Source organism: Hipposideros armiger, unplaced genomic scaffold, assembly GCF_001890085.2.
Source record: "Hipposideros armiger isolate ML-2016 unplaced genomic scaffold, ASM189008v1 scaffold_331, whole genome shotgun sequence".
In the NCBI taxonomy this organism is placed as follows: Eukaryota; Metazoa; Chordata; class Mammalia; order Chiroptera; family Hipposideridae; genus Hipposideros; species Hipposideros armiger.
This window is the reverse complement of record NW_017731681.1, coordinates 1,428,886-1,453,830: the sequence shown is the minus strand read 5'-3', so window position 1 is coordinate 1,453,830 and position 24,945 is coordinate 1,428,886. Positions and strand designations below refer to the sequence as shown.

At 57.3% G+C, this 24,945-nt stretch overlaps 1 protein-coding gene across 8 annotated transcripts in view; it reads right to left on the bottom strand.

Moving 5' to 3' along the window:
- Positions 1–1,039: 1,039 nt before the first annotated feature.
- Positions 1,040–24,945, bottom strand: part of GRM4 (glutamate metabotropic receptor 4) — a 122,809-nt gene continuing 98,903 nt past the window's right edge. For 5 of the 8 annotated variants that reach the window (XM_019660880.1, XM_019660881.1, XM_019660883.1 and 2 more), the window contains 5 exons: positions 20,068–20,268; positions 19,685–19,821; positions 15,707–16,642; positions 8,213–8,459; positions 1,040–1,733 (listed from right to left, as the gene is read on the bottom strand). In XM_019660880.1, coding sequence (XP_019516425.1) covers positions 1,684–1,733; positions 8,213–8,459; positions 15,707–16,642; positions 19,685–19,821; positions 20,068–20,268 — 1,571 coding nt within the window. In that variant the 3' untranslated portion in view covers positions 1,040–1,683. Of the gene's footprint in view, positions 1,734–6,485; positions 6,572–8,212; positions 8,460–11,152; positions 13,150–15,706; positions 16,643–19,684; positions 19,822–20,067; positions 20,269–24,945 lie in introns of those variants that run through there. The other 3 variants (XR_002126054.1, XM_019660887.1, XM_019660885.1) reach the window with 3 other exon arrangements.

Here is a 24,945-nt window from a genome sequence, read left to right as displayed (position 1 = left end):
ATAATTTACCCCTGGCAGGGCCCAGCCCATAAGCCACTCCCCACTCCCTATGTCCAACCTGCCAGGGAAGCCAGCTGCTGTGAACACACACTCCGCACTTGCTGCCGGCCTGGGACAGGCCTCCCAGTGCAGCTGGAACGTGGCTTCACACCCACTTCGTTATAAACAGACAGACAAATAAGTATACACACGGAGCTGCCAGGGGTACGCACACACAGAGTTATGGGGAGCCACACACAAGCACTTGCACCTGGCCCACCGGGACACACGCCACACGCTGATCTCTGGGACAGACACATATCTTAGCACCTGTGACCTGGAGACAGCACAAGCAGGAGGGGGAGAGCTGTGGGTGCTGGGAGCCCTGGAAGCCAGTTTCTCAAGAGGAGAGTTTCCTGGCTGGAAGGAGAGGCTCAGATGATGGGGTGGGGGTGGGGGTCCCAGGTGTAAAGGATGTGAACCTGAGGAGAGGCAGGGCAGAAATGGTACCTTCCTTAGGGGCTGCTGAGCAGAGGGCAGAGGGCAGGGACAGAGCATCCCCTTACCAGCAGGGGCTGATTTCCGGAATCTTCCACAATGTCCTGGCCCCGCCCTGCCCAAGGCCTCTCCACACCCCGACTCAATGCCAACCCAGGAGCAGCCTCCACGCCCCCAAGCCCTAGGTCTCCATCACCCAGCACCTTCCCTCTCAGGTCCTCTGGCTGCAGGTTGGGCCTGAGGTCCAACTGCCAGACTCTCAGTGGATGTGGAGCCGGGGTGCAAAACCATGTGTTTATTAGAAATGTTCTTGGTATAAAAACAATCATGCGCTACACATTGTCGCCAATAACCATCACCAAACACCCAGGCACTGAACTCCGTGTCATCAGCAGGAGGGGCAGGCGGGCAGGACACACAGCAGACGGGCAGGGGCAGGCGGGCAGGCTGCGGGCCACAGGGACACACACAGAGGCCACCAGGAGGACGCAGCACTTTGCAACACACTCAAGATTTGTTTTTGTTTGGCTTTTTTGTGTTTTGATTTTTTTTTTCCTTTTTTCTCTTTTGTGACATGTAAGATTTGGTGAATTGGGGGAGGGTGGTAGGGAGAGGATAGCAGAGGCTGGACATAAATGAAGGTGGGGAGGGGACTGAGGACAGGAAAGAAAAACATACAAGAGGAAAACCACAGGCAGAGCACAGGAGAAAAACAGGAGAGACCTGGAGACAGAGTTCATGAGCGAGAGGAGGCAGAGGCAGAAAGAAAAAAGATACAGAAAAAGCAGAGCGCGCAGACAGAGACAGAGAGAAAAGAAGGTGATACCAAGAGATAAGAGAAAATAAAGACAGGGATGGAGACAGACAGAGGTCACCAATGGGACAGGCAGAGACATAGGGAGAGAGGAAAAACCAGCGTTGGGGCCCATGCTACCTAAGCCCCTGTGATTTGGGGCCAGGAAGGGCTCTGGTCCAAGACGCAGGCTCTTGGGGTGGCTGAAGCTGCCCCAGCCCCTCCTCCTCCTCCTGTCGCCTCCCGGCTTGCCCAGGCTACCCAGCAGTGACCGCTGGGGTTCTGCTGTCCTCAGCACCAAGCCACATCCGTGGGCACCCATGGGTAGGCAGGACATCAGCTGGGCCCCTGGGAGTGGCCCTGGCATCATCCACAAGGGTGTCTGTTCCTCCTCCTCCGTTCGCTCCAGCAGCCTAGAGTGCATGGTTGCTGTAGGTGACGTAGGTCTGTTTGGTGGCCAGCACTAGAAGGAGAGAGACCAGGGGTAGCCAGGAGTTAGGGGCTGGCTTCCGCAAACCCCCTGCTGCAGGCACTGCCCTGCCCATGACATCAGGTCCAGACCCCTGATCTGAGCAGTCCACATCCCCCCAACTGTGCGCCGGCCCCACCCTGCCCACCCCACTGCTTCCTCTGATGTCCCCCCACTCCCTGCACTGGGTCCAGCCTTCCAGTGTGTCCTTCCCACCTCCACACCTTTGCTCGGGCAGAGCTGCTTGCCTGGAGTGCCCTTCCTTCTTCACCTGTCACCCTAGATACGACCCCTCCTCTGAGCACTCCTTCCCAATCCCCACCCCTCCGTGGGGTTCTCCCCTCAACAGAGCCCCTGCCTTCTCCTGACTCCACCACAGGTCAAGAGGATCATTTTTTTATTTGTGATGTAATTCTATATTCTTAAAACACAGCTGACTCTTGATCAACACGATTTGAAATTCGCAGGTCCACTTATACATAGTTTGAGTTTTTTCCAGTAAATACCTGCTCTGTTTTTGATCTGTGGTTGGTGTCTGCTGACATCAGAGCCCAGTGTATGCACCGATTACAGCATTTTATACAGGGGGCTTAAGCATCTGCAGTGTTTGGTACCACAGCGGGTCCTGGAAGCAATCCCCCATGGATACCAAGGAACAATTTACATTTTGGGGGAGTCAAAAGTTATACATGAACTTTTTGACTGCATGGAGTGGGAGGTACCCCTAACCCTCGGGTTGTTTAAGGGTCAACTATATTATCAAAGGGTAGTTTTCAGAAGCTCAACAGCACACACTCTGGAGAGCACGTGCCAAGAATATTTGGAGACTAGCAGCCTAGAGGGAGTGAGTGGGGAATGGGGACAGAGGAAATAAATAATGGAACCAGAGAGGAGCCTTAAGAAGCTAGAAACTGTGGCAACTGACTGACTCAGCCTTCTCCAAAGGCTCAAGGGAAATGGAAGTTCTCAGGTCCCCAGCCCTCTGTGCAGCCACCTTTCTCATCTGAGTGTCCCTGTCTCGCCTTAGCCTTGAGCCTCCTTTATCTGCACACATCACTCTGGCCCTTGCTCAGATCACCCACCACTGGGACTGAAGTCGCATGTCTGGGTAGCCCCCATTTCCCAGCCACAGCCTTCTTCTCCCACCCCCAGCTGGGTGACATCAGCTCTTATGGGCAGCATGAGTGCTCCCCCCACCTCCACCCTTCTGGGGTTCAGACCTCACAGCAGCCTAGTGAGGAGGCTAGATAAGTGACACCCTCCTTTGAAAAATGAGGAACTGAGGCCAGAGGGGTGAGGAGGCTGGCCAGGTCCTCGGTTTTGTACTGTCCTGCCAGAGTTCAAGGTGTCTCTCTGCGACCTGGGGGACAGCTCAGTGGAGAGGAATCAAGGGCAGAATTGCTTCCTAGGGTAGGGGCTGGTTTGCTGGTACAGAGTGAGGAGGCTGGATGGGAGAAAGTCATGGTGCCCTTTGTCATAAAGCTACCCTGACCCTCCAGGAGGATACTGCCAGCTCAGAAAAGGGGGCACATCTGTTGGGCTCAGCCAGGGGCATCTGGCCTGGAGAAGAGGACATTGAGGGGAGCAGTGTGATGGGCTGCACACTGTCCCCCAGTCCTCTTTCCCGTTTTTGCTGGGCTCAGGACTGCCAAAGTTAAGGACTATGTTTCCCAGCTTCCCTTGCAGCTACGTGTGGCCCTGCACAACCACATTCCCGCTGACACGTGACTAGAAGGGCTGTGTGCAACTTCCATGTCATTTGATTAAAATGAATTATTTCCTCTGCACCTCCTCCCTTTTGCCTTCTGTGGGCAGAACAGACATTGAGGGCAATCAGCCTCAGCCATGAGGATAAGTACAACCCTCCAGGAGCTGACGGAGCAACAAAATGGAGGGAACCTGGGTCCCCACTCCTGCCACCCACTGTGTACCATTATATCAGAGGGAAACAAACATCTATCGGATTGAGCCACTGCTCTGGGGCCTGTTTGTCACTGCAGCGTAACCAGAAGCCCACCGATACAGGCAGGATTGCTATATCCCACTCTAAGGGCTACAGCACGTGTGAGAAGAAGCAGTGCGGGATGGGGTGAGCAGAGGGGCGCACTATGGACCGGTGCGGAGGCGCGAGGGTCAGAGAGCAGCTGAGCTACAGGAGGCATTTCTCCTGGCCAGAGCTGAGAGTGGAGTGGGTGGAAATACTCAAGCAGAAGAGGAACAATCACCCAGCTGGGCAACACCAGGGAAGGTTCAAGTTTTAGGTGCCACCCAGACAGGTGCTAATGCAAGAAAATGGTGAGAATAAGAACACAACCCAGTATCTTACAGTGTACAAAGAATTCCCACCGTCACTACTAAAATGACCCATGTCCCTTCAGGGTGCTGGTGACCAAGAGGGAGGAAGGACCACAGGGCGGTCAGTTTTGATGGCGCAGCATCCAGTGAGGGGCCTGGGCGGGGGCACACTTGGGGAGGGGAGCTGAGTAACTAAAGGCTGGGACCCCGGGGTGACGGCTGCTGCAAGGCAGGTGGGAGGACATGCAGATCAGGACTCTGGAGACAGGAATCTCAGACTCCCTCTGTGACCTCAGGCAGCTCCTTCCCTGCCCAACTAGGGCCTGTTTCTCAGCCTGTAACACAAGAGGGGTGGCCCTTTTTACCTAGACTTCTTTTCCTGAGGGGCACTCCCCCCACCTCCCCATCTCTACCCCACCCTATCCCCCACAGGCAGAGAAAGGGCCGTCCGCCAACTCTGAATCCCACGCCTGCAGGCCACGCTGGTGAGAATCAGTTCCCCAGGGCTCCATCACCCCCTGCGTGAACTGGTAAAATTGAGTTTCCAAACCTGTAAACCTGTCAGCAGCTCCTGGCTCTGAGGTGAAGGAAAACCTCCGCAACAGCAGCGGCGGCAAAATCTCCACTAACTGCAGGGAAACGGAAGCCTGAGGGCCGCTGCTGAGGCACCACGGCCAGGTGAGGGAGAAGAGAAAGTGGCGGGAGGTAAGGGACATTTGGGCCCCTGTTGACCCTCTCAGACCAGAGCTGTCTCCAACAGAAAATCCAATCCAGGGCTTTCAGAGCCTGGAAGTGCATTCAAACCCCCAACTACAAGCCAGAGGCCCCACAGTCCTTCAGCAGGGCCTCAGTGTCACCATCTGGAAAATGGGAGCAAAGAGTGGGGGTGGGCAGGGAGGCATGAGCTGACTGAGAGGAGCACAAGGAAGGGTGCGGCCAAGAGCCAGGAGACGTGGGATCCAGTCCTACCCTCACCAGGACAGGGCATCTCAGCACCTGCCGTGCGGCCCTCCCAACAAACAACCTCTCGGAGCCTCCATTCCCTCATCTGTCAACTGGGGTGATCATTAACCCTTGGCTGGCTCTCGGCCACAAGGCGGATGAAATACTCTTTAAACCTTGCAAAATGATGGGCAAAGGAGCAGGGCTGAAATAACTCCAGCGATAAGGAGAGGATGGGGGGGCGACTCCCTAGGGGCATCCTCAGTATGAGGGGAAAGGACAGGGGGGTGTAGGCGGAGGGCCTCAAACCCATCCCCTGCTGGTGACAGGCCCTTGCTGCTAGTTTTCGGGCCCTGCCACCTCAGGGAACAATTAGCTGGGCAGCGACAGGCATAGCTGACAACCCCATTTGTTGCCCCCGTGTCTCCGCACCCAATCTGCCTGCAATCGGGCCCCTGAATTATTTATTCTGTTGTTTGTTTAAAGATACGTGGCCTGCCAGTGACAGAGTGAAAAATGTCCCTGCTCCACAGGACTGACACCTTCCCACTCCTCCCGCTCACACCCCCCTCAGTCTGGCTGTCCCTGGAATTAATCACCTGGCTCCTGCCTGGTGCCTCTATGGCCCCTGATGTCACTGAGACATGGTGGGGGCAAGGAGCCCTGGCCTCTGGCCCTCGCTTTGGGCTTGGGGGCGGCGGGCGGGGGGCGGAGAGGGCAGCTCTCATCCTTCCCTGGCAGGAAGCAGGGGACTGGGAACATTGGGCCTTCCCTTGCCATGTCTCCACACCCCTCCTTGTCTAGTGGAGGTGAGGGGTAGTTGTCCCGTCTCCAGGTGACCAGCCTGAGCAGAGGTAGAGGCAACAACGTCAGTGAGGTGCCACCAGAGCGCTCTGTGAAGGCCTGCCCTCTCTGGTTCCCTAGCCTGTCACAGCACCATGAGTGTCATCCTTTGGGGTCAGGGTGTCATCTCCAGTTAGACACCCGTGAGGACTAATGCCCCACTCACTCACGCGCCCCACAGCACAGCTGGTGTGGCAGACCTGTTCCTGCACCAGCAGAACATGGCCTGGAGGGACAGCCTGGGAAGGGTAAGTATCTGTGGAAAGGAGGAAAACGAAGTCCGGAGTGTGGGGCGGAGAGCAGGTGGGGCTCCTGCTTAGGGCAGAAGGGCCTGGTTAGGGGCTGCACTTGGGTATACACGAGAGGCCAGACGTCCTGCGGGGACACTGCTCCTTTCAATTTCAGAGTGGAGGGCCCGGGTGGCATCTGAAAGGGGTCCCAGGGCTGTAGGTACAGAGAAGCTGGTGCCCTGGGAGGAGGAACAGGACTGGAGACAACCAGGGGTGCTGTTAACATAGTCATCAGGGGTGTCAATCAAAGGAGGGGGTGCTTCTGAGACCAGAGAATGGGGGCAGAGAGGCCGTATGAAGTCAGGGTCAAGGGAAAGACACTGTGTGGGGCCAGCCAGCCACCACCTTGCTGTGTGACCTCAGGAGAGTCACTCACCTTCTCAGGGCCGCAGCTGGGGACCAAACCTCCAGCCTTACCCAGGCCTCACAGGGCTGCTGTGGTGATCACTCAAGTGAAAAATCCTGTTTGGATGTAGGAAGAAACTGTCCTTTCCACACTTGATATTCTCTCAACATGTGGGGCCTATGCTGAGAATGGAGGGGACAATGCTTCCCCGGAGCCCCGAGGTGGAGACCTTATAAGAGGTGCCGCGCCAGCCCACACACGCCAGGGGGGGAACATCTCCTGTTCCCCTTGATCTCTTGGTAGATGACAAGGGCTCCTCTTGGAGCCGGAACTCGGGGCCTTCCTGCAGTCTAGTTCATGTCCCTCCTGCTGCCATCGACACTTCTAGCCTTTCCCCCAGGACTAAAGGGAGCAGGCAGAGTGCTCACTCCTAGGTCCCACAAGGACCTGATGTCCCCCAAGACTGTCAGAGAGTGGGAAGGCAGGCGGAGCTGCCCTTTAAACCATGTGGTTCCTTACAGGGTGTCCAGGGAGGGAGCCAAGGTCTGCAGTGGGGCAGAGTGACACAGTGACCCCCTCGACCCTCTCGACCCTGGAGCAGCTGGAAGTGAGGCCCATGGAGGCTGCCACCCACCCTACAGGCAGAGGCTCTGTGTCTCGTCCCAGGGCAGAGGCCATGGAAATAGCAGAAGGTCAGGTCCGGCCCTGTCACCTGCTGGCTGTGTGACCTGGGTGAGTCCCTCACCTTTCTGAGCCTCCTTTGCCTCCTCTGTATTATGCAGGTGACAAAAGTACCTGCCTTTCAAAGTTGCTGTGAGAATGAAAACTGGTACCTGGTAGGTGTGGCACAGTCAGGGGTCAAAAAATTGTCACCACTATTACTGGTCCCCGAGGCCTAACCTGTCCCTCACGTGCCCTGTCTCTTTCTCCTTCTCTCCAGCTCTTCTCGCACAGAGGGCTGGCTCCAGTGAACCAGGGAAGTTGGCAAAGATGGTGGCCCTGCTCCCTCCAGTGCACATACCTGAACCAGCCTGAGAGATCTGTCCTGCACAGGCGGGGACCTTGGACCTGTCCCTCAGATGCCGAGTTCCCTGCCTCCTTCTCTCCCCAGTCCATTTCAAAGCTTGGCCCTCTACAGTTGATGTCTCCTTGCTCAACCCCCTGGGGCCACCCTGCTATCTGAGAACTGCGGCCTCCGGAGGCCCTCTGCCCTACCCCACCACTCACTTACTCATCCAGGGTCCATGTACTGAGTTTCCATCTCTAGGGCCCTGCTAGGGGGTGGCTGGGCTGGTGCCAGGGTCACGGCTCCCAGGTTAACAAAGGGCCGGAGAGCAGGGGCCTTCTAGACTACAGCTTCTCCCAGAAGGATTGAAAGGTCACAGGCCCAGAGGTGGGCTCCAGGGCAGGGAAATCCCGGGGTATCACACCGGTACATGAACCAGGCCCTCCGCTGCCTTCCCCCCAGGGATCTCTGAGGCTGAGACCCCTGGCAGGGTGTGGCTAGGGCGGGCATCGGGGTGAAACCTGGAGCACTGGCCAGCCGGGCAGAAGGGCACTAACCTGCAGCCTTAAGGTTCTCCCAGAGCTCCCTCTGGGTGGGCAGCTGCTCACCGGTGGCCAGGTGGGGTGGGGGGAGTCCTCCCAATGCCCTAACAGGATCTGACTAAGGGTGAGGGTGGGGAGCTGTCCCTCTCCAGGAAGGGGGCGGAGCCTGGGCAGGCCCAGGAGGGAGGTAGGCAGGGGCAGGCACTCACCTGGGGTCTCGAGGTTCTCGCAGAGCTCAGACTTGGCCTCGCCATTGGGCCGGAAGTTGCCCTTTTGCGTGAACTTGTTGGACATGGTGGCGGCGGTGACGACGGCTTTGAGGCTGCGCTTGCGCTTGGGCACGTTCTGCTCCGGGTGGAAGAGGATGACGTAGACCTTGGGCATGTAGAGCATCCCCAGGGACACTGAAGCGCTCAGACTCACTGAGACTGTCAGCGTCGTCGTCTGGATGTACAGCTGGGGACGGGCCAGGGGAGGCGTTATTGCGGGCTCTGCCCTGGCCTCTGGTGCCCTGACCTCTACGCCCTCCCCAGAGGCAGACACAGCAGGGACAGAGTCAGAGACCATCTTGTGTCCCACTGGCTTTGAGCAGAAGGGAGTCATGGTATAGAGTTGGGACTGGACAAGTCCCATCATCGTGCCCCAGTTTCCTCACCTATACGGGCATGATAATTTCAGTACTGTACTTACCTCATAGGGCTGTTGTGAGGATGAAAGACTGATAAATGGTAAGTTATATAAAACCATGTTTGGCACATGGAAAGTACCCAGAAGTGTTTCCCCCTGTTACATGCTATTTGGGGGAGGCACTCCTGAGGAGGGGCCCCAGCCAGACTACAGCTGGCCCTTCTCAGGAGCAGCCCCCTGCACAGGGCTGGGAGCGAGGGGAACCCCTGTGGGTGCCTTGAGTAGCTTCCAGGGACCCTGCCACAGCCCCTCAACCAGGCCCCCCACTCAGTGGCTGCCCCCCAACATGCCACCCTGTGCAGAGCAGGCCATTGGCATGGGAGCCACAGCGCCCAGCGTGATATGGAAGTGGCAGCACAGTCAAAGCTCATTTCACGCTCACTCGCCAGCACTAACGGTGACAGATGTTTAGCAAAATGAAAGTCCATTAATCTGGGTGTCGGATAATCCATTCTTCAATAGTGCAGCCTTCCAGGCAGGGCCTGACAATTCCCACCCACTCCACCTGGGATTCCCTTCCCCGTCTTCTCCCTCCCAATCCCTCAGAGCTCAGCAGTCCCTCTGGCTGGCCCTCAGCCAGGGCGGGGCCAAAGGGAGCTCAGGCTGTGGCCCCCAGGTCTGGGCACAGGGGAGCATGATGTTCTGCCCCCTAAATCTGCTGTTTCGGGGCCTGTGCCCCCTCCCCTGTGGCCCGGCTGATGTGCCACCCGCTCTGGGAAGTTTCCCTGACCTCAGCTCTATCCAGCACCCCATGACACTCTTCATTCCTCGCATCCAGCCCAGCAGGGTCTGACTTGCTTCTTGAGGTCCCAAGGGCCCTGGCTTCCTCTGGTAGCCTCCGGGGAGGAGGGGGACAGGTTTTTGTTCTCATGGTCCTCCCCATCTCCTGCTCCTCTCCATAAATACCACATGACCTGGAACTGAAGGCCTACATTCCAGCCACCCTTCCTCAAGTTTCCTACCTTTGGGAGAGGAGCTGGAAAAGCTCTGGGGTCTGAGAGGAGAGAGCCGTGTGACCCTGGGGAAGTCTCATCCCTCTCTCCCCTCAGTTTTCTCATCAGTGCAATGGGATGATAGCACCTACTTCACCCAAACCATGATGCTATTACCCAAGCACAGACTGCGAAGCCACATAAGAGTTGGGGAAGGAGGCTAGGAGTGTGGAGAGGCTGTTCCACGTTCCACTGTTCAGAAAAATGTCACAGGCCCAGGGGGAAAAGGGCCTGTTCTCCAGTGAGCACACAGACAGCCATACCCCAGTCCTCATGCAAGAACCACACTCACCCATAGCAGGGAGCTGCCTCCTAGCTAGTGGACGAGGAAAGGTCATGGCAAGCCAGTGGGAGGGGGCTGGTGGCCAGGGGAGGAGGCAGGGAGGGGAGCAGGTTCCAGAGTATCACGATAGACTCTTGGATGAAACTGTGGAGGTCTGAGCTAATCAAGAATACGCCTGTTATCTGGGTCTACCTCATTGGACTGGGAGTTCCCTGGGGACAGAGTGTCTCCCTCATTCGAAGGGGATTCCCAAAGGGCAGGGACAGTCTCTCCTTTGACACTGGGGATTCTTGGGTATAGGGATCATGTTTCCATCTTAGGCCCTTTGCCCCCACCTTTTTATGGGGGGGGGGAGGATACGACTGGGCCCTTATAGAATTGGTGAGATGGGGATAGAGGCCCCCCTCTCTGGGCAGAGCTCTGAGTGAGCCCTGCAGTGGACACAGACTTGTGTTGGGGGTCAGGGGCCTGGGTTCCAGATTCCACTCTGCCTTGATCCAGTGTGGGATGCTTAGGCCCTCTACTAACACAGAGTCAGCAACCCGGGCGTGCGACCTGGGCGGTCACACAGGGGCCTGTGCTTAGAAGGGCCCATGCTTGGTTTAATGTTCTGCTGCTGCCATCTTGAATCCTGAATAATTTTTTAACAAGGGCCCTTCATTTTCATTTTGTGCTGTACCCTGAAAACTCTGGAGGTTTTATTAGCATGGCACAGTCCTTGGTGTTTTGTTCTAGTCTGCTCTCCAGCTTAGGAGACTTTCTGCAAACAAAATACAAGGAGGGGGCTGGCCGAATGGCGTGTTGGTTAAGAGCTGGCTTGGGACGCCAGCTCTGAGCAGCAGGGCCCCGGTTCGGATCCCACATGAGGGCCAGTGACGCTGCACCCTCTACAGCTAAGATGCTGAACAACAGCTCGACCTGGAGCTGGGCTGCCGTGAGTGGCCAACGACGGCGTAGGCTGCAGTGAAGCTGCAGTGGGCTGCCATAAGCTACCGTGAGTGGCTGGCAGCCAACGTGAGTGGCCAGCAGCCGGCGTGAGCTGCCAAGGGCCGCCGTGAGCAGCCATCCAGTGGCCAGCGACCTATCTGCCTCACCCAGGAAGAGCACAATAATACCAACATGGGCCGGTGAAGCGACATCCTCCACACTAGACTGAAGAACAAAAGGACAGCAACTTGTCTGTTCCTCTCCCCTGATTCTCCAACGTTGTTCCCCTCCCCCAATTCCCCAATAAAATCTTTAAAAAAAAAAATACAAGGAGGGATGTAAATGGAACAAACCTGGGCAAAGCAGCCCCCCACCTGCCGGGACCCCTCTCTCCCACCATGGGCCCTGGGGGCTCCTCTAGCCACCCCCAGGCTGGGGGTGGCCTGCCCTGTGCACAGCAGAAGTGGGGCTTTGTACCCAAGTCCCTTGCCTTGCCCCAGTGTCTAGAATTCCCACCCCACCACCAGCTTGAGCCTCGTTCTGGACCCCCGTGTGTGAAGGTCCACATTGTCAGCAGGAGGTGGTAGCATGTTAGCCCTTCAGAGAAGCAGTGATCCTCTAGAACCTCAGAACCTACCAGGCACTCCTACAGAGATAAGACCCTGAATGCAGGTCTTAAAAACAGGCAGAATGAGAGGCCACCTTCAGGATGTGATTTCACCTTCTCTCCCACCCACCCATCTCCCAACCCGGAGGTGCCTGAACTGCTGCCATTTCTGCTCCCTTCTTTGGTCAGGCCCTGGCCGTACTCCATTCCCTGTGAGGAATCCTGCATGAAGCCTCTCAAGTCAGTGCTCTCCAGGGAGAAGGAGGCTGTCAGGGCTGGGGCTGGTATGGGAAGACAGAGGTTGCCTTGGGCTGGGGCAAAGGGCACAGAAAGGAGCTGCTGTGGCAGTGGGTGATGGAGTTCCTGTTTTTGGGCGAGGCCTGGTGTGCAGTGTGCTAGGGGCCCTGGTGGGGGCCACTGAGTTCTGCCTGCTCTGTGCTTCTGCCCAGGCTAACCCTGTAGGTACTGAGATCCTCAGAGTGTGTACAAACCGGACAAGCAAACTTCTTCACAACCTGGCCGGCTTCTGTGGCCATGTCCTGCCCAAGGCTGGCTGAGCAGTAACCCCACATGGTGCAGAACCCCGCTCCGATCGGCTCAGGGTAAAGCCGCCCGGCTATGGTGGTAAGCTCTGGAAAGCCAGGCTAATGCTGGGAAATCCAGCCGCATGCTCACCAGAGCAGCACAGACAGCTCCACTCCACACCAGCACCTGCACCCTGGGGGGAGGGGCACAGCAGAGCACCTGCAAACACTTTTGCACACACACATGCCCACAAACACACACCTGTATACACGTGCATCTCTGCATTCACACACACCTGAACTCACAACTGCACACTCATCCCTGACTCAGACACACCTGGTTCACACACATACACCTCTTCATGCACCTGGTTACAAACACATGCGTCCATGCAGATGCATTCACATACATCTGCATACATACCTAAACACAGATACCTGCACACACTCGCACTTACACTCACACATCCATCTGCACATACACTGCTGGGTACACACACCTAATCTGCACACCCATGTATCAATACACACCGCAGCCATGAACCCCTCACCTGCCCATTCCCAATCAATGTGCACACACACCCCCACATGCACGCACATAGACACACACCGCCCATCCACCACTGAACATGCACAAAAAGGAACACACGCATTTGGAAACACACACTCTGTACCCATACCACAACTCCCCGCAACAGCACTGCTCCATTCCATCCATTGCAGGGACGAGTACACACACACACACACACACACACACACACACACACACACACACACCTAGCAGCCAGGCCTACAGCTTCCACTGGGGCATGTTGTAGCTCTGACATGACACAGCACAGATACAGCCCCAGGGTTGCCTGAGTCTCTCTGAAGCCTCGTGGTCTGAACTGCCAGGGACTTCAGAGCTCACTTCCTCCACCCCTTCGTCATGCAGAATCCCAGAGAAGGAGGGGGACATGTCCCACGTCCCACACCATCAGGGCAGAGCTGGGTCTTACGGCCAGCTCTTCATATTGGCATGAAGCCAGCTGGCTGTGTGACCTGGAACAAGGCCCTGCTCCTCTCTGGGCCTCAGAAGAGATGGTCTCAGAGTCTCCTTTTCATAATCAGTGCTGAAGACAGCCTCCTAAAAAGGGAGAAATCAGACGCATGAGGGGTCACCTGGAGAGATGTTGGTGGAGTAAGGGGGGACCCCAGCGTCTGGAGGAGGGGGTCTGATACTTGATACTCTGGTTTGGCAAGAACCCCACTAGAGAGTGGTATGCGGGCAGGCAGCCTGAGTACATTATGGAAGGCAGAGCCAGGGGTTTAATTACCATGCTGTCGGCCTCCCAGCTGGGTACCTCTACTCTCTGAGGTGGCGTGGGAAGGGGCCTACTGGTATTATTGAGGGTAATTTCTCAAACTGCCAGCTTCCTGCAGTGTGGGGCAGCCTCCCCTGCTGGCTTCGTGGGCCCCCTGAGCACTTCAGGGTGGGGCAACTGTGCCTGCACCTGCCCTCAGCAGGGAGGGCCTCCCGCAGACCTGGTGGGAGCTGGAGACCTGGCTCTCAGCATGAGCTGGGCCTGGTGGCCACTCTGGTGGCCTGGAGCCAGGCCTGGTTTCGGACCTCAGCACACACTACCAACCCCAAGGTCTGCTTCTTGGAATCCCTAGCCCACAAGCCCACCACTGGAAGACAGGCCACAGGCCTCCCTCGGCCTGGTCCAAGGCATTCGGAGTACAGAGCACAGCTCCTGCCCTTGAGGAGCTGGAGGAGAGGTGGGCATCTAACAAGGAAGCCCCAGGGCGGGGGAGGTGTCCCAGAGCTGCAGGGGGCAGTGTGGGCTGGGGGCTCCTGAGTTTGACAGAGTAGGGTCACGTCCAGCCATGCTACCTATTGGCTGTATGACCTTAGACAAGTCACTCTGCTTCTCTGTGCCTCCACATCTTCATCTGTAAATGGGGATGGTGATATCTCCTCTAGCCTGCTGTTGTGAGGCCTGGTGGCCATTAGGTAAAGTGTCTGGCATATGACAAGCACCCATCCATCATGGCTGTGGTGTCAGCCTCACTGAAAGCCAGGCATTCCTAAGAGCTCATACCCAGGCTCACAACTTTAAATGCCATCCACAGGCTGACGACATCCCGGTTATGTCTCTAGGCCGGCCCTCGCCCCTGAACTCAGCCATTGACTCAACAGCTGCACTTGGACATCTAACAGGTACCCCAAACTTAGCATGTCCAAAGGGCCTCCTGAGCTCCACCCCACACCGGTTCCTCTATCACCTTCCCCACCTTAGTGTGCAACACTCCCTCCTTCCATCCTCACACCAAACACCACGGTGTGAGCTTTTGTGTCTCCTCTGCGTCTCGCCCCATCAGAAATCCACCAGTCCCACCATCAGACACATCCAGAACCCCCCACTCCTCACCACCCCTGCCGCCAGCAGCTTCCTGTCGGGATTATCCGGTCGCCTCCGTACTGGCACCCTGATCCCGCAGAACCCCACCCAGCAGCCAGAGGATCCTTTTAAACCCACATCAAAGCCCCCCTCACTGCTCACAACCCCACAGTGGCTCCCTTCTCACTCACAGTAAAAGCCACAGACCAGGAGGTCCTTTGGACATGGGTCCTACGCCATCTGCCGTGTCACCTCTCCAACCTCATCCCCATCACCTTCCTCAGCCCCAGCCTCTGTGCAGCGGGTAAACTGCTTTTACACCCATCATGTTGTGTGATTGTTACAATGCCGGTAAGGGCTGCAGGGGAAGGATCGTGGCCCCAATCGACTGGTGGAGAAACTGGGGCAGAGAGGCCACCTGGCTCGCCCAGGATCCCAGTTAGACACAGAGCTCAGACCAGGAGCTGGGGTCCTGGACCCCCATGATCCTCCCTGCTGCTGGCCTCTGCTTCAGTGGCTCCCAATTCTTCACGAGACTCCCCCAGAACCCAGGCAATGCTGTGCTGTGACGTGGGCAGAGTCCACAGCGCCCCTGGGGTGTGCCCAGGATGGCCTGACAGAGCCAGAAGGCACAGCCCCTCGCAGCTTCAGCAGGTAGAGGAAGGGCCCTCGGCTGACACTGCCAAGCCCCAGGCTCCTGGGTTTCAGGGCAGCTTGGGACTGGGGAGAGAGGCGAGAGTTCCTGATGCATCTCCCACCTCAGGGACCCATTGGGATCCTGTGAAAGCAGAGAGGGGGCCTGACAGAGGAGAAAGAGAAGGGAATGGACAGAAAAGAAAACAGGGCTGAGCAGAGAGAGAGGTAAGGGAAAGGAGAGTCTAGAAAAGAATGAAGAATGACAAAGTGTGCAGCCTCCCAGGCTGACAGAGAAGAGAGAGGAAGAAGAGAGAAAAGGGGGAGGAAAGGAGGTGAAGAGATGGGAAGGAGAGAGAGAAGGGGTGGGAGAGGCAGAGATGGAGAGATGTGGAAAGAGACGAGAAGCTAAAAAGAGGGAGGGAAGGAAGGAGGGAAGAGAGAGATAGGACAAGGGGGAAAAAGGGAGCGGAGGCAGGGAAAGGGAAATGGAGGAAGAGGAGAGAAAACCCAGAACCTAGAGCAAAAACTCGCAATGGAGAGAAGACGGGATGAGGCATGAAAAAGGCAGCTCCGGAGCCGGGTGGATGGGCAGCCCCTGGAGGCTGCCCCCTGCCCTCAGACCTCACCCCAGTGTCCGTGCCCCCCCCCAGCCCCCACACTCACCTTGTCCGCTGACTGAGAGGTACCAAAGAAGATGGGGATGAAGGCAAGCCAGACAATGCAGGTGGTGTACATGGTGAAGCCGATGGGCTTGGCCTCGTTGAAGGTCTCTGGCACCCCGCGCGTCTTGATGGCGTACACCGTGCACGTGACCATGAGGAGCATGCTGTAGCCCAGCAGGCAGATGAGCGACAGGTCCGAGATGTCGCACTTGAGCACGCCCCTGGCGAAGCGGGGGTCGAGCGTCCGCTGGTCCTGGAAGTCCACCACAGAGTGGGAGGGGTCCACCACAAACCACACGCAGATGCCCAGCAGCTGCAGCGAGATGAGGCTGAAGGTGATGGCCAGCTGCGAGGCGGGGCTGATGAAGCGCGGGGCGCTGACCGACCGCTTGCCCTGCTCAAAGATGCGGTAGATGCGGTTGGTCTTGGTGAGCAGGGCCGCATAGCTGATGCTCATGCCAAGCCCCAGGAAGATTCGGCGCAGAGAGCAGGTCCCCAGGTCAGGCTCCGCAATCATGAGGAAGGTGGTGGTGTAGCACAGGAAGATGCCCGCCAGCAGCACATAGCTCAGCTCACGGCCCGACGCCTTGACAATGGGCGTGTCATTGTAGCGCACGAAGGTGACCACCACGAAGAGCGTGGCCGCGATGCCCACCACGGCCAGGAAGAGGGGCAGCACGGCCCAGGGCGAGTCCCACTCAAGCTTGATGATGGGGATGGGCCGGCAGCCGGTGCGGTTCTCGGTGGGCCGCATGTCATAGGGACATGTCTTACAGGTGTAGCGGTCCACCTGGTACTGGTACCCTGTGCAGGGCTCACAGTGCCAGCAGCAGGGCATGCCCTTCACGGTCTTCTTCCGCTCACCTGGCTGACAGGGCAGGCTGCAGATGGAGCGGGGCAGCTGCTGCCCACTCCCCGGCCAGTGCATCCGCTCTATCTGGCAATGACAGCACGGAGGAGCAGGCCTCAGGACATGCCCCCAGTGTCCTGCACCGCCCCACCGGTCGGCACCCTGTAGCCCCACACCCAAATCACCCAGTTACTTAGCAAAAAACCCAGCTGCCCGGGCCCCACAGAGACCTACCAAATCCAACAGCTGGATCTAAATAAGCTCCCCTACATGATTCCCAGATGGTTGACCTGTGGGGAATCTGGGGAAACGGAGCTCAGAGAGCAGCAGTGACAGGCCAGAGTCACACAGCAGAGCAGAGGGCTCAGGAGTCCTGATTCCCAGCCCCTTAAGACCTTGCTACTCACCAGTGGCCCCCAGACCAGCAGCAGCAGCGTCACCCAGGAGCTGGTTGGAAAAGCGAAATTTTGGCCCACTCCAGACCTACTGACTCAGAATCTGAGTTTTAACAAGGCCCCCAGGGGATTCAGGAGCACACTGGAGTGGGAGAAGGGCTGCCTATGGCTCAGCCCATGGGGCCCCCTCCAGGAGGACAGGGAGCTGGGGTCCGCAGACAGCAACCAACAAAGGTTTAATCAGAGGATACTTAAGGCGTGCCCAGGGGTTAGTGTTTTTTTACACCTTGCTCTAAATTAGTGCTAGTCACTATCTCGTGTCCCTGAAGACACAATCCCTGTGAGCAAAAGAACCACAGCCCCGCGAATGTGCTACAAAATTCTGGCTAGTTAGCGACAGGCCCCAGAAGAGCTCCAGGCTCTGTGCAAAGGGAGCTGACCACACTTGGGAGCCATATTCAAAGCGTCCGTTCTACATGAAGTGACTCTTAGGACGAGCTTATGCTTAGACAGCAGTGGGCCTCCCTGGACCGGTGCCACCTATGTGCTGGGTGCTCACTCCTAGAGAAAGAATAACCAGTTGGCTCCAGGGCAGAGGGGAGGGTTTCAGAGCTGAGGAACAAGGTGGGGGTGGGGTGGAGAATCCAAAGATGGCCTTATGGTAGGTGGGAATGAAACATTGAGGAAGAAGCTTGTCCTGTAGCTCCCTGGTAGCCAAAGACCACGGCAATGACCAGTGCCACTATCCTGCTGGAATCACGAGGCAGGACAATCCCTGTGTACCGGAGCTCTGAGACTGCTGGGGAAGGGCCTTTCCCGAGAAGACACAGGGTGACGGTGGGTGTTCTGGAAAATTCTAGCTCCAGTGGCGAGAACAGTGAGTGTGGTAAGACTCGGGGATTACAGTTCTGGCTGTGCACCCTTGAGCAAATGCTTCGGCCTCTCTGAGCCTTCGTTTTCCATCTGATCCAATGATAGCAGATATAAAGCCACTTTGCCCTCTGTAACTTAGGGTAGCTTCCACTTAGAAGTCATAATGCAAACTCTTTTATTTCACCAGAATGCCAGCCCCACGAGGGCAGGGGCTTCGTGTTTGCTTCCCTGCTGCCTCTCCAGCCCCCAGACAGGGTTGACACATAGTGGGGGCCGGTGGATCTCTGTGGAATCCATAAGAGAACTCATGAGTCCGGGCACTGGCTATGAGAGGCCTCCTCAGACCCTGGGAGAAGACAGTGAGCAGGCAGGGGAAGACCTGTTCCTCGGCCCCCTGAGCCTTGCCTGATCTGTGGTCCCCACAGCACAGCCCAAACTGAGCGCTCACGGAGAAAGTGGGGAGGATGTGGTTAAGGTCCAGGCCCTCCTCATCTCCTCCCACCCCAACTCCATGCCAGTGGGGGGACCTTGTATTACTAGAGAGGAGACTTTCAGGGGAGGAGTCTGCTACAACCCGCACACACCCACCCCCGGCCTTCACTTATCACATCTGTAGCATGGAGTAATAATAGTGCCTGCCTGCCTCATAGGCCTGTTGTCCTCACAGTGAGGTCACATGCTTAGGACAGCAGATATATACAGCAGGTGCTCAGCAAGCATTAGCGGCGGCGGCTGCGGCTGCTGCTTGTGAACTGAGTCACCGGCCCCCACTGCTCCACCCACTGCACCAAAATGAGACATGGCTCCACGTGGGGTACCGTCCCACTTTGCCAAGTGCCCTGTTCTGTCTGTCTGTCTCTGCTCAGCAACCCAAGGACTAGCCCCATAGGAATGGGCCCTGTCCCCATAGTGCTGTGTGGCCTTCAGAATACCCCTCAGGCTGGGGTTCCTGAGATCCTTCCTCTGACTTAGAGGATTGTTGGGCAGAACGTGCTTTGAAGAGCTCCAGGGGCTCATCACTAGAAAAGATTATTACAAGAGGAGACAGCGGGGACATCACGCAGCTCTGCCAGGATCGGGAACAAGGACAGCCGAGGCCAGACATGGACCTGGGCCTCTGGAGCCTCTCTGGTCCATCTAGATGTCACATTGTGCCCACTCGAGCACAGCTCACCCCTTCACCTTGCAAGGTAGGGACCAAGTCCATAGGCGTTTCCTTGGGGAATAAACCACAGGTCCTTTCTCTCTAAAAACACTGCTCTGTTTCACAGCTGGGGACACTGAGGGCCAGAGAGGTAAAGCCTCCATGTCCCTGGGACAACTGGGAGCTAGGAAAGCGTGGCTAGGAGGACCCAGAAGAAGTTCCTCCCCGTCCTCCCACAATACCCAGAAAAACGACGGCCTTCCAGGGTGGTTTAACAGTGCTGGAGAACTAACTCGCAAGCAGCTCCCTACTGAACACCTGACTGAGCCCTTTGCCTTAAGACATTGTCCTCTCTCCAAATACAGGCCTCTCCTCCTCACCTTACTGTCCCGCACCCACCAAGCCTTTGAGCTGTTCCACCCCAGAGCATCGTCTATCCAGAGCTTTTCGCCTGCGAGCGGGCAGCAGGCAGGAAAACCCCAGGCCAAAGGACAGGGCAGGGCAGAAGTCCAGCTGCCCCTCCCCCCGTTTGGGGTTGGGGCTTAGGGGGTCGGGAGGGGAACTTGGAAGGAAACTCCATCTTGGCTGCAGCAATTCTGGAGGTCAGGCCTACTGAGGTGCTGCCTCCCCTGAGTTCCCTCTCCTGGGGGTTGGGGTGGGGTGAGCGGCTCTCTCCATCCCCTGGGGCCCCTCCCTGCCCTCCTGCCAGGCACTTACTCTGAGGTGCAGGTGGTCAGTCCAAGAGCCGATGACCTTGTATTCAGCAGAGCCATTGCGCAGCTGGTACTGGTAGATGTCATAGCGCCCGGGCGCGTCTCCATTCTCATTGAAGGTCACGGGGTTTCCTGCAATGCCTGTGGGGGCCGGTGGGTGTCACAAAGTTTCTTTGCTGAGCCTTTACCCAAAGGCTGGGAGGATTATGAGCCCAGGGCACAGACCCCCCCTGGGGAAGCCCCTGCATGGAACATCTGGGGAGGTTTCACCCCTTGGAAACACCTGAAGAGACCCCTCAGTCCCACCCCACAGAGCCCAGGACCCCTTCCCCTGGCTGCCTGGCCCAGGACACCTGGGTTGGGTGGTGCTGCGCGCTGAGTCCCAACCTGAGAAGTTGACGCTGCGGATGTACTTGAGCAGCTGGGTGCCGTCCACGGGGTCCATGCGCGGGCAGAGCCCCACGCGGCCTGGACACAGGTCTCGGTGCATAGCGTGCAGGGCGTGGCCCATGGCGTACACAGCGTCGATCACAAACTGCACCTTTCCCTCCTGCTCGTAAGCTGAGTCCTGCCCAATGCGCTCGCGGTCTGCAATAAAACGCCCAGAGGGGGGCGCCCATGAGGCCCACCATCTTAGCATAGTGTGGTGGGAACCAGAGCAGCCCCCGGGGCCCAGGAAGGTGGCACAGCCCGTCCCAGCGCGCCCAGGTCTCCTGGCTCCTAGCCCCTGCCTGCTCCATCGCCCCAGGAGATGATCTGGTGGAGGCGCCTGGGGGATAGCCCCAAAGGATGAAGGGGAGGGCCCACTGCTTTGACCACTGTACCACTGGACCCTGTGCCCCAAGGCCCCAGAATAGCCAGGGCAGATCCCGTTGTCACTGTCGCCCTGTGGCTGTGGCGTCTGCCTTCCCGCCCCCAGCCTGGCCTGGGCTAATCATGGGAGCAGCTGGCCCTGGCACAAACAGGAAATCACTGGGACAGGAGCTCTGTCACCAAGGGCAGCTGTGCCCCCACAGCAGCTCACCCATGGGCAGCCACTCCAGTCAGATGACACTCCCTCACACACAGGGTACAAGTGGGGAAACTGAGGCCCAGAGAGGGAGAGAGCCTGGCCACAGTCCCTCAGGTTTCCGGACCCAGGCTTCCTGATGCCCTCAATGGCCTTTAGTGGCCCCAGACACCAGAAGTCACCATTGTCCCCACCCACTCCTCTCCCAAATCAGTGACCCCTCCCCCCAATACGGCAGGGAGAGTAAACTTTGTAAAATGGGAACCCACCCTCAACCCCTTCTCGCTGCAAACTGCGGTGGCTCCCCAGGGCTATGGGCCTAGGGCGCTAGCCTCCCATCCTCATCCCCTGGACTCTGGGGTCACCCAACCCTGTGCTGGGCCCTGTGCTGGCCCCTTGGCTGCCTGAGGCCTCCGCATCCTCTTGGTAAAAGGGAATCGTAATCCTGCCCCACAGAGGTGCTGTGAGCCTTAAACGAGATGAGGTATGGAAAACACCTGGCACAGGGTAGGTGACTAAGCCACATGATTGTTGTGCTAAGTGGTCAAAATGAGGGGTTTCTGAGGCGAGAGACAGAGGTCCCTGGGCCAGAGCAGGCTGGGATGGCTTTCTGGAGGAGGAGGCACTTTTCCTGGCCTGGGTCCTGGGTGACAACGCTGATGAAGAAGAAGGGCTGCTGCTAACTTCTGTGGAGCACCTTCTCTGTGCCCAGCATTGTTCTAAGCTCTTTATGTATATTAGCTCATTGAAGTATCAAATCATGCTGTGAGGTGAGGAATTACCCCATTATAGAGATGAAGAAACTGAGGCACAGAAAAACTCAGTGACGTTCCAGGACCATGCAGAGCTGGATCTGAACCCAGGTACTCCGGCTCCAAGCCTGTGCACCACACTATGCTTGAGAGGTTGCAAAAGCCGGATTTGGGACAGGTAAGTGAGGAGGGGAGGGGAGAAGAGAAGAGGGCAGGGACTCTGAGGTGGGGACATGGGGGCAAGAGGATGGCAGGGTTGGGGGAGAGGATGGCAGAGCACTACGGAAGCCCGGTTTCCCCTCCTGAGGCCACAGCCCCTGCACGCAGCATGGCCGGCAGCATCTTCCCTCAAAGCCAGGACAAGGAAATTAGCCCTTATAAGCCACCCCACGCCCTGTCACCCTGCTACAGGGCCAGTGCCACACCTGCCAAGGTATTTCCCCAGCAGATAGCAGGGTGAGGGGCTGTACCTGCGCCCAGCCCCACGGGCCACTGGCCTGAGCCTCTAATATCTGTTGTGTGGGAGCCAGGTTGGGCTGGGTCAGCACCAGGCCCTGACCCCCTGGGAATTCCAGAGGTCACTGTCCATCCCCCTCCTTTGACACCTCACAGGCAGACACAAGGTACAGGGGAACACACTGCTATACCTGTGGTCTACTCCACCATCTAATCCCCTCAAATCCAGAGGAACACCAGGATGTCAGATGACCGGGCTGTGGCATCTGTCACCCCTCAGCTGGCCAGGTTACTCAGCTGACCCTGTGGCCAGGCCCCCACCCCATTCTCAGCCTGGCTCAATACAGATACCCACAGATTGCTGAGTGGACACTAGAAATCATGGGACCACAATGCTAGGGATCGCAGGACCATGGGAATCCTCTGCTCCAATACTGTCATTTTACAGAAAACTGAAGCCCAGAGAGGGAAGTCCCAGGTCACACAGCCAGCCTCTTGGTGACAAGATGAGCCCTCGCAGCTCCAGCCCCTTGCCCTGCCCTCTACCCCAGAATGCACTTGACCTGAGGCCCCAGGAGTTCCCAGCTCACCCCCCGCGTTCCTGCATTTTTACCCAGCGAGATTCACTGTGACCTGCCTGCCCAGGGCTCCCATGGAGCTGGTGGCATGTCTCTCATATCCCTGTCTTGGCCACCAAGACCCTATGACTTGGGGTCAGAGATCAAGAGTCACCATTACTCAGATTGGACAGTTTGGGGACAGATGTCCAGTTGGCTCTGGGGGCACTGTTTGGTCCACATAGCCCACAGCCCTATGGTGTGGCCTCGGGGCTGCAGATTGGGTAGGCACCAAGGCCACAGCCAGCTAAGCCCCTCCTACCCGCTACCACTGCACTGCACTTGCACAAGACTGGGCTGAAGCCACAGCTCCACCAACGCTTCTAGCTGTGTGACCTTGAACCTGTCACTTCATCTCTCAGGCTTCAGTTTCCTCACCTGCAAAATGAGGATAATGATGGTACTTACCTCAGAGGGTCAGGATCAGGGCCCGATGAGGACTAATGGGTCAATACTCACAACAGGCCATACAGGGAGGCCTGGTGCTTGCCAAGCGCTACAGAAGTTGGTTAAATACGAGGGTTTTACAGACACAGGCCCCGCCCTGCCTGGGAGCTCTGGGCCAGCAGAGCTTTGCTAACAGGCAAAGCTATTTCTAGGCCAAGGCACAGAGACAGGATGAATGTGAAAAGCAGATTCTCCAGCTTCACCAGCCTGCCGTCTGACCAAGGCCTCTGATCACACGGTTCTGAGAGCTGGGGAAGAGATGAAAGGGACAATCCTGTCCCCAAAGGGCGACAGAGGGGATAGGGTGGCCTGGAAAGCCCCTGCCCTGGACCCCACGATCACTCCCCAGCCCCCAGGTCCTGTCCTCTGCAGCCTGAAGAAGGTAAAACTCAACTGCCCCGCAGTTCCCATCACACCCTCGGTTCAAATGGATGAGAAACTGAATTATTAACCAGGACGGAGGGGGAGGAGGCTGCAGCCACTGCGGAGAGGAGGCAGCTCTCTCCCAAGGCCAAGGACACACCCAAGCTGCTGGGCCCTGGCTGCACCTCTGTGACTGAGCTGCCCTCAGCCTCTCCTCTCCCTGTGTCCCGACGGGTCCCTCCACAGCATGTCCGGCTGAAACATCCATTTCTGGCCCATTCAGGTCCTGGACCAAGTGTTCTCACTGGGGTTATGAAGCTGCCTGTGCCCACACTGAAGCGAGGATGACCCCACAGGAGCACTGTCACACCAGGGGAGCCTGCCTCTGCCGGAGGAGACTCCTCAGGGAAGGGTGCTGGGGTCCTGTGGGCCCCCCATGGCTCTTGAGCACTGTCGCCTCCAAATCTCCACCCCAGAGTTGTCATGGTGCTAACCATGGACTTCTAGAGACTTCTCAACACTTTCACATCCTTGACTTTTGTCTCAAGTCTCTCCCCAACTACAGTCACATGACCCACAAAGGACCTTTACTTGAGCGTGCCCTCTACACACACACACACATCCCTCAAACCCTGAGGGCCCTGCCCCCAAGCCCCACAGGAAGCAACAGTGGCAGAGCCTAAGTGCACGCACATTTGGTGGGGGGTGCAGGAATCACAAACAAATCAAACAAGGACAGGACGCTCTGTGCTGAATGCCTGAAGCTGTGCCCATAACCAGTGCGGCTCTCCACACGGCCCCTGGCTCCCCAGCAAATAACCCAACAGCATGGCTGCCGCTCACCGAGAGCCTTCGCCTTCGCAGAGGAGGTAACAAGGTTTGCAGGTGGTCGAGTGACGTACCCAGAGTCTCACAGGAATCCTAGCACCTAGTAGGTGTCCATACATACCTGGGGATTAGCCTGGCTGGTTAAGTCCAGGGCTGGGATTTGAACCCGGATCTCTCTGACTCCAAAAGATTTTCCACCATCCTGAACTGTCCCTCCCCTTCTTCTCCCTCCATGCAGCCCCTGACCCGTTTCCTTCACCCTGTGCCAAGCGTCAGGCCAGGCCTAACCAGGAGTGAAGGATTCTTGTCTACAGGGCTAGAGCAGGTGGGTGGCCACAGAGGGAAAGGGGTCAGAAAATCCCCTCTTATGGGAGGGTGGGACCCCCAGGCGCAGGCAGGGGCCCCCCAGTTGTGGGAGAAAGCAAGACACACATTTCTGAGAGTTAGTGAAAGAGATAAATTCCAGACACACAGCAGCAATGACAGCAGCAACAGTTTGAAGATGTCCTAATTGTGTCCCGGGGCACAGTGAGCCGGAGATGTGTTTGGCTCTGCCACCGATGACAGCCAGCCGGGGAACCATTGGGAAAGGATTTTCTCTGTCAAAACCGGGCAGCTGTGGTTACTACGGTGACTGCAGCCTTTGTCTGCAGGTTGTAAATTGTAATTGAAATGAGTTTTCAAGGTTGAAATAATCAGAGCTCCTCCTTGACTCTCCCCTCACCTCTCCACAACTCACCCCGCCCAGTACAGTCCTCCTGAGTCCACACACACACACACACACACACACACA